The sequence below is a fragment of the Urocampus carinirostris genome, chromosome 2, assembly GCF_059441175.1.
Source record: "Urocampus carinirostris isolate Australia breed hairy pipefish chromosome 2, RoL_Ucar_1.0, whole genome shotgun sequence".
NCBI classification, from domain to species: domain Eukaryota; kingdom Metazoa; phylum Chordata; class Actinopteri; order Syngnathiformes; family Syngnathidae; genus Urocampus; species Urocampus carinirostris.
In genome coordinates, this window is record NC_142350.1 from 35,459,635 (window position 1) to 35,467,658 (window position 8,024).

At 38.9% G+C, this 8,024-nt stretch overlaps 1 protein-coding gene across 1 annotated transcript; it reads left to right on the forward strand.

Moving 5' to 3' along the window:
* The first annotated feature begins 2,078 nt into the window (after window positions 1-2,078).
* Window positions 2,079-7,428, forward strand: id4 (inhibitor of DNA binding 4). The gene is made up of 3 exons (XM_088326316.1): window positions 2,079-2,651; window positions 3,089-3,148; window positions 5,703-7,428. Exons 1-2 carry the CDS (start codon window positions 2,253-2,255, stop codon window positions 3,134-3,136), a joined length of 447 nt encoding a protein of 148 aa, XP_088182442.1. The 5' UTR covers window positions 2,079-2,252; the 3' UTR covers window positions 3,137-3,148; window positions 5,703-7,428.
* The last annotated feature ends 596 nt before the right edge of the window (window positions 7,429-8,024 follow it).

Genomic DNA, 8,024 nt, shown 5'->3' on the forward strand with positions numbered 1-8,024 from the left:
TCAGTGCAGGGGTGCTTCTCGCTGGGTCCTTTCATGGTTGGGTTTTTATGGTATGACTTTGCGGTGGACCCAAAAGCAGGAAGCAGGAAAAGGCAAGGTGCTGAAAAACAGATGGCATTTAATAACATAATTGTCAACAAAGTAACAAACTAACATTCAAAAACAACAATAAAACTGTCAGAACCAGAAATGATAAACCGACCTCAGAAAGCAGGTAGAACTGGGAAAAGGTAATGGTAGAAAATGACAATCACCCGACACTGAGTGCTTTCCGAAATATCCTAATTAGGGACAGCTGTGGGGTAGTTGGACACACCTGTCCCAATTGCAAACTGATTAGGCGCCCTTTGGTGGACCGAGGCACGCCAGACCCTAAAAGTTATACAATATTGATTTTGTGGTTAGATTGCTGTTTTTTGATTTGACTCTCTTGTTTTTCCAAAACAGTTGTTGTCATTTAAGTATTCTAAATTTTGTACTGTTTAAAGTTTTTACATCATATTGTTTACACTAGTTGTACTTTGTAATATGAAAGGTATTACAAATCAGAATCCCCTTTCACCATCATTGTGTTGCTACGATGAAATTAGGATGGAAAAGTACGGTTTTAAACTAAATAGAAAAATATACAGTATTCTCCTCTAATATAACATATTCACATCTAAAATAAAAGCTATACACGACCAGGATATTGCACTTCAAACTGGGGTATTACACTAAGAACTGGGATATTGCACTTAAAACTGTGTTTTAAAACTGCTTTAACATGTTGATAGCTCTAGGTAAGAAGCTATCCCTCAGTCTGTTCGTTCGGGCTTTGTGAGATCTGAACCATCAGCCTGATTGTACCAGTTCGGAAAGATGGGGTATAATGAGTCTTTCAAGATGTGTTTAGCTCTGCTGAGATGGCAAGAGCTAGCAATGTTCTCCAGGCTGGGCAGCGGGCTGTCGGTGATCTTTTTGGCCATATTTATAATCCTCTGTAGGGCTTTCCTGTCTGCTGCAGAGTATCCTGCGTACCACATTGTGATGCATCATGCATTAAGATGCACTTGTCATGTTACCTTTGTTAAATTTTTATTTTTGGTTACATTGCTGCTTTATTTTAGTTTGAATCACTTGCCATTTATTGTTGTGATTTTCCCTTTCTTTTTTCTGGTTTATGTAGCTTTGTCATTTGTTTTTCTATTTTACATGTTTTTGTTTTGGGCAGCATGGCGGAGCAGTGGTTAGCGCGTGTCCGGCACAGTTCTGAGGTCATGAGATTGAACCTCCTGTGTGGAGTTTGCATGTTCTCCCCGTGCTTGCGTGGGTTTCCTCCGGGCACTCCGGTTTCCTCTCACATGCCAAAAACATGCATTTCAGGTTGATTGGCCAGTTCAAATTGTCCCTAGGTGCGAATGAGCGAGCGAATTGTCTGTCCCTGTGTGCCCTGCGACTGGCGGGCAACCAGTTTAGGGTGTCCCCTGCCCACTGCCCGAAGATAGCTGGGATGGGCTCCAGCACAACCGCGACCCTACTGAGGATAAGCGGTGCAGATAATGGATGGATGTTTTTGTTTTGAGAAATTGTTTGACAATAATCGGTAAGCCTTGCAGTACTTGGAATGCATACTCAGAATCAATGACATCAACAAGTTTTGTTTTGAAACAGTCGTAAAAGAATTAATTTTATTTTTGTTTTTTATACTTTTAAAAGTTTGCATTGTAGTTATTTGACTTGTAAATTTACTCAATTATTCAATAATTATGACAGTTCCAAGTGACTGTATCGGATTGGTATTTATCAATCGAGCCGATCGATACCAAAAACCCGAGTATCGCCTATTGTACACTGTATGATTAATACAGCACTTTGAGTATCAAGTCATTGCCTGAAAAGTGCTCTACAAATAAATTTTGATTCGATTTGCAGGCTTTCCCATGATTGTAGTGCATCAGATGCTCCCTCTTTCCTCCCCGTGCTTTGGGTCTTTCGGTGGGCAGCCGGTTGGCCGCCTGCCGACGCCTGACCAGCTTCTCCCCCTCTTGTGCTTGCTGGCTTGGCGCCTCCCCTCTTCTCTTCTCTATAAATGTGCACGATGCGCTCCTTGCGTGCACTTACGGTCCGATCGAGTCAGAGTAACTGTGGCCTTGCGGGATATTCACGCACCAGGAGCGCGTATTGCAAAAGAAGATTCGAACAAAAATAGCAAATATTCGTATTTAATTCCGCTCTGCGCAAAATAATTGTTGATTCTCTCGTTGTGTGCGATGAAGGCTGTTCCTCCCGTGCACCCACAGGACTCCTCGTCTTATTCCCCTTTCTCCTCCTCCAGCAGCAGCAGGCATCACCCTCTTCACAATTTAACCAAAAACAATCTCACCGTCTCGCGCTCCGGAATGGAAGAAGACCAGCATTGCCTGCAGTACGACATGAACGACTGCTACAGCCGCCTGAAGCGCCTGGTGCCCACCATTCCGCAGGATAAGAAAGTCAGCAAAGTGGAGATCCTCCAGCACGTCATCGACTACATCCTGGACCTGCAACTGGCCCTGGAGACCCACCCATCGCTCCACAAACAAGCACCCCAGCGGACCGGAACGTGCGTCTCTTTAGGGTCCAACTCCGGTCGAACACCGCTTACGGTTCTCAACATCGACCACCACCAGGTAGGTTTTATTTGAAATTTTTGGGAAAAACTGAATTTGGTGGGCTAGACTGACAAAGCAGACAAAGCGCCTCACCTCCCATTGTCCCGTCAAAAAGAGAGGACTTATTTGCAAAATGCGCGTAAAGCTAGGGCGCACGAAAGATTCATTTCTTCGAATGCGCACTTGAATGCTGGTGAAGAATTTGCATGACAATAATGATTAATGTGTGTCAGAGGCCCACCTCAACCCACGGCTGGTGGAGTACCTCACCCCGCAGTCCACTCCACTGCGCACAAAAAGGACAATTTGTGATTCAATAGGCCATAAAATAATGATTGTGGTTACGATTATTTTGATTGTATTATGCCACATTTTCTGTGCTTGATCAAAACGGAAACATCAGATTTAAATCATCTTTATCATTTTTACATCTCCCTTTTTTCATTTGTCTTCAGAGGACGTCGATGGTCAAAAAGCCCGAGGATTCGATTTTATGCCGCTGAAGATATGCATTGGTAAGTGTTAAATATTGTGTTGATACTATATTTTGCACTATTCTTCATACCTGTCAACCTGCAGCAGTTACTTTAATAATATGACTTTTTTTTTCTTTCATTGTCTCTTTTCTCAATAAAATATTTGTTTGCTAGAGCAAAAAAATAATATTTTGACAGGGAATCCTACCTGTCAACCTTAGCCAAATGCTCCTTTTATTAATGATTACAATTCCTCTTATTGAGTGATATCAAACCTAACAAATAAAACACGGCACCTATTTACTCAAAGCAAGATTATGCAGAATAAGAGTGAAAAACATTCCTGTAATGGAGATCATTTATTTTAAATAAACAACACATTTTTTCAGCATATTTCTTTATTCTTTCACCACCACTTCAATTGAATTTATTGTGGCTTATTTTACTCGTTAATGGAAGATTTTGCAGAGTTTTGCTGTTATAAAGATGGTTTTATATTGTGACAGAACCTGTCACAATTGTGTTGAATTTGCCTCAAACATAAGTATCAGTTCCCATTGTCTTCCTATACTCTTGTGTACTTTGCTCACATGGCTGAAAACTCACTGACGGCATTTAAGTGAAGAGGCAGAGCACAACTTTGTTAATCTCTTTCATCAATGGAAAGCAATCTTGCACAAGTTTACTTGTTAATATAAATATGTGTGGCCAAAAAGACTTTGGATTAATACAGTGACAATACTGTATTAGCAATTTAGATGCCGTTGTAGTCTGCCACGGGTGACCAAGACCACTCGGATCGGAACCCAAATGGGCTGGAGGAGACCTGTTTAACAAAATAACAAGTATTTTTTTCGTTTTTTTTTTCTTCTTCCCTTTACAAATACCGTGAATGGCTTACACATTTTGAAATTATCGAAAAACGTATTAAATAAGGTCGACATGGTTAAGTGTTATTATTGTGTTAATACTAGATTTTTGGACTGTTGTTACATGTATTTTACTAATTACTGGTTCACAGAGTAGCATACTCACTAACACTACTGTTTTATGCATTGGACTACCGCTTTTCTCAACCTTTAAAAGGCCTATCGGTTTATTTTGTCGACCATTCTTTCACATTTAAACAAAACAAAAAAATATTGACTCGGGACTAGTATTTTAGTCTATATCTGCTTTATCCTGAAGCTGGAATAAGTCTTTGTTTGTGAATAAACCGCTCAGGAAATCTCATTAGATTTCCGTTTTGGTGAAAGTTTGTCGCTTCCGGTTTTAAACAAGCACGTTTGTTTGTATTTTAATATTCTGGGGACTGATAAAAAAGAACATCTACCGCTTTTTGGATGTCAAAGGGTTTGCATGTATAGGGTAGTTGCATCGCAAGTTGAAAAAAATAACAATTGAGGAACATGCCAAGAGCCAGATGTGTTTTGTGCAATAACGGCCACCGGTGTGGCAATCACAGGGTTCAAACGTCATGTTGGCCCCCTCTCTTAGAGTCATTGTAAAATCAACACACTTAGGGAGTAACGGATTACAAGTAACGTATTGTGACTTTACTCCCATACGGTTACATAAGAAATCAAATAATCAAATAACAGGTATATTTTGTTAAAATAAAGATCACTTCGCAGGATTACAATTTTATTTAGGACTATATATATTTACATATATAATTCGCCCTTAGACGAATTGTGTCTATCATAATTTCAATCGCTGGAACGAGACAGAGAGGAATGAGCACCTACGTGCATGCTTCTCGTAGTAATTCTGTACAGACAGGTAACTCATCGACCATCTTTGTCACACTATGTTGTAGGTAAAAGCATCTTTATTGTTTTTCTCCTTCGATGTAGCACTCATTTCTTTGAATTGGCGCAAGTCTGCAATTTTGTGATAGGTGCTGCTTACCTGTGTGCCTATTAGCGCGGTTGCACGCTAGAGACGCCTTCAGGGACATTTTGTAAATATGATTGATCGTCTTGTTTTGTATTTTGCAGTTAATTGTTCTTCAAACTCCACTTTACAATCACTGTATTGTTATGTTGTTAGAATGTTCTACTTCATGACATAATGGACGTCAATATGATGAACGGACAGCCTAATAAATGTGAATATTGTCAAGAGGTTTGGCATCCCCACTTCATAAAATAAAACTCAAACTTGGACATAAGAGATCCCAGAGTTTGTCGGAAATTTAGATAGTGAAACCTTGGTGTGTTTAAAAAAATATTGGGTTCTTAATGTACTCCTATTGTGGCATTGGAGTAATTCCAAAATAATCAAGTTACATTATTGCAATCTTACGGTATTCTGATTACGTTACCGATCACATTGTTCGACATGTGACTAGTAACTGTATCAGATTACATTTTTAAAGTAACCCTCCCAAACCCGAAAATCACCGCATCAAAGTATGCACTATTTGCTGTGGCAGTGGGTTACAAATCGCAGGCCCGGCAGGCCGAGCGGAGGTCGGTTGACCCGGTTTGTTTTGGGTTGTTGATCAAGCATGGCCTCTGTTTTGTTGGTGGCGCCAGTCAGTCTGGAACTGTAGAGCTTACCCCCCCACTTCTATTCATGCCCTCCACAGGTGTGCAGGCTGCACCGAAGCGCTCCCAAAGCCGGCAAAGCTTCGACAAGGACTCACAGCCAACTGGATGCACAATCACAACAGAATTTTGAGAAACTACCGAAAGGAACTTATCTTAGATATCGTTTGCAAAACCACCATTGTTAACCTCATGCGAAAATGGCACTACAGTACTGAATTTGTTTTTGCGATTTCTTTTGTTTTATGAATGGGAGGTAGGTGGACTGTTTCATTTATTCATAGTTTTATGAACTTTTCAATATTGGAATTGTTAATATTCAAAATTTTGTAATTTAACTGTTGACAATGGCCTTAACTACTGACATACATGGTACGCGATAATGGTGATGTCATTTTGAAATCCAATATTTTTTTCTTTATTATTTCCTACTAATTCCTCAGATATTGGTAGGGCAATTATCGCATGAAAAATCTGTTAAACAGAAAGGCCACAATCGCACAGAATAATATTTTAACTATTAACTCATTAGCGACAAACTCATTACATGGTATCAATACTAATTAATTGGTGCTTTCCAAAACAAGACATATTAAGTGCAAATATTGTTTTCAAAATGTAACAGTTTTTAGCCTTTTTCTTGAAAAACGATTATTTATAAACACTGGTCACCGGAGTTGCGAAGGAAATTTTATTAGCATTTTATGTCAATGACAATAAAGACAATCTCGAATCTGTTGTCATAAGTGTCATTTTCGCATAAGGTTTATGCTAAGATTTTTCTTTTAACTGTTTTTTTTTTCCCGGGGAATTACCGCATCATTTGAAGGCCTTTTGTGAATTGTGCTTCGAGGAAAGTGAGTTAAAAGCTTTACAGAACTGAGAAACCTGCTGTATATATTTTGTACATCTATTGTTTCAAATAGGTGATTTGTGGTGAGTGGGGAGACTGATTCCTGCAATCTTATCATATTTGATATTGTAAGAAAGAATAATTCAATTTGAGAACAACAACAAATAAAACACAATTAAGATTGTACATGAAGAGAAACAAATGTTTTATGATCAAAGTATGTGAAATGAAAACATATATGCTTCATATAGACTATTGTAATTATAAAATATTTTTATTAAAACCTTTGTTGGTGGTTTTGTAGATCTTGTTGGGGTCATTAGTGAATGTAAGTGCTTTTTTTTTTGGTTCCTCACATGAAGATAGTTAGAAACGTAGCATGTCGGACTCACCACGGAGAAAAGTGCACTGAAGTGGGCCTCCCTGTGTAGAAAACGTCTTTCTTTTGCTCCGCTTTCACTTGTTTTTTACACTCACTAACTACGTATGACATTTGACCCTTTTGGGGCTCTGCTGTTTTCTATGTTATTTCGGTGGTTGTCACTGTTGTTGTTGGAAGGTTTTTTTTGTCTTCTAGAGAAAAGGCTGGACTTCATTATTTTAATTGTAAGAAATTAAATACACACAACACGCAGCACTTCTGACTGTCTACACTGTAATATCTATTAAATGCATTTATACTGAGTTCATTCATTTGTCATTTGGTCCAAAAGCTCACAATGACAACAATAGTTGTGTTTAGCATGTTTTAAAAATGGAAAATATTAATAATATCATGACTTCGAACACCGAATTTACCTCACCTTACCTCAGCGTGGGAGGGCACATGTACATGATTTTTGGCGGCTTTGTTGAAATTGATCCTCCCTTGCTCGCGAGGAATTGAGAAAACAATTAAAGATTCCAGGAAGAAAGGCGTGGTCTTGTTATTTGCCTCCAGAATATTTTCGGTGTTGGTATGAAGATGTGAAATAATCGGGCCGAAATGGGAGGAGTAGAATAAAATAGATGGATGAAAATTGTAATTTGGTCCCGAGTTTACAGTGGCAGGCCGTTTTTACAATTTTACACTTAAGCCTTCAGTGGGCTAAATCAATCGGACCCTCAATAACTGTTTTATGGCTATAAAACATACACTCCAGCAGCGGATGCGACACATATAAAAGAGCACCAGGCTTTATGAAATTGCAATGTTATTCCGGAATTGAGCTGTTTTACTCACCAAAAATCTTTTTCATCTGTGCACAAAAATCCTCCTCATTACTCTTTAATATAATAAAATCCATATCATATATTCCCTGCTAAATATGCCTTTCTCCATGCTTAACACAAGTAAAAAAACAAAAAACGTGCTCTTTGTCTGGTGTGATTTGCACGGCGTTATCGCTACATCATTTTAAGGAGTGCACTAAACCTGATACATTTTTCCTTTTTTTACCAGTATTTTGCCAAGGCAATGGCCGGGACCCAATAAAAACATATCTGCAGCACCCTTTTGGGTCACAACCCA

Bases quoted from the DNA above. Each gene is read 5' to 3' on its own strand.
- id4 (XM_088326316.1), top strand. From the start codon at position 2,253: ATGAAGGCTGTTCCTCCCGTGCACCCACAGGACTCCTCGTCTTATTCC. The intron at 2,652-3,088 runs GTAGGTTTTATT...ATTTGTCTTCAG, and splicing joins TCAACATCGACCACCACCAG to AGGACGTCGATGGTCAAAAA.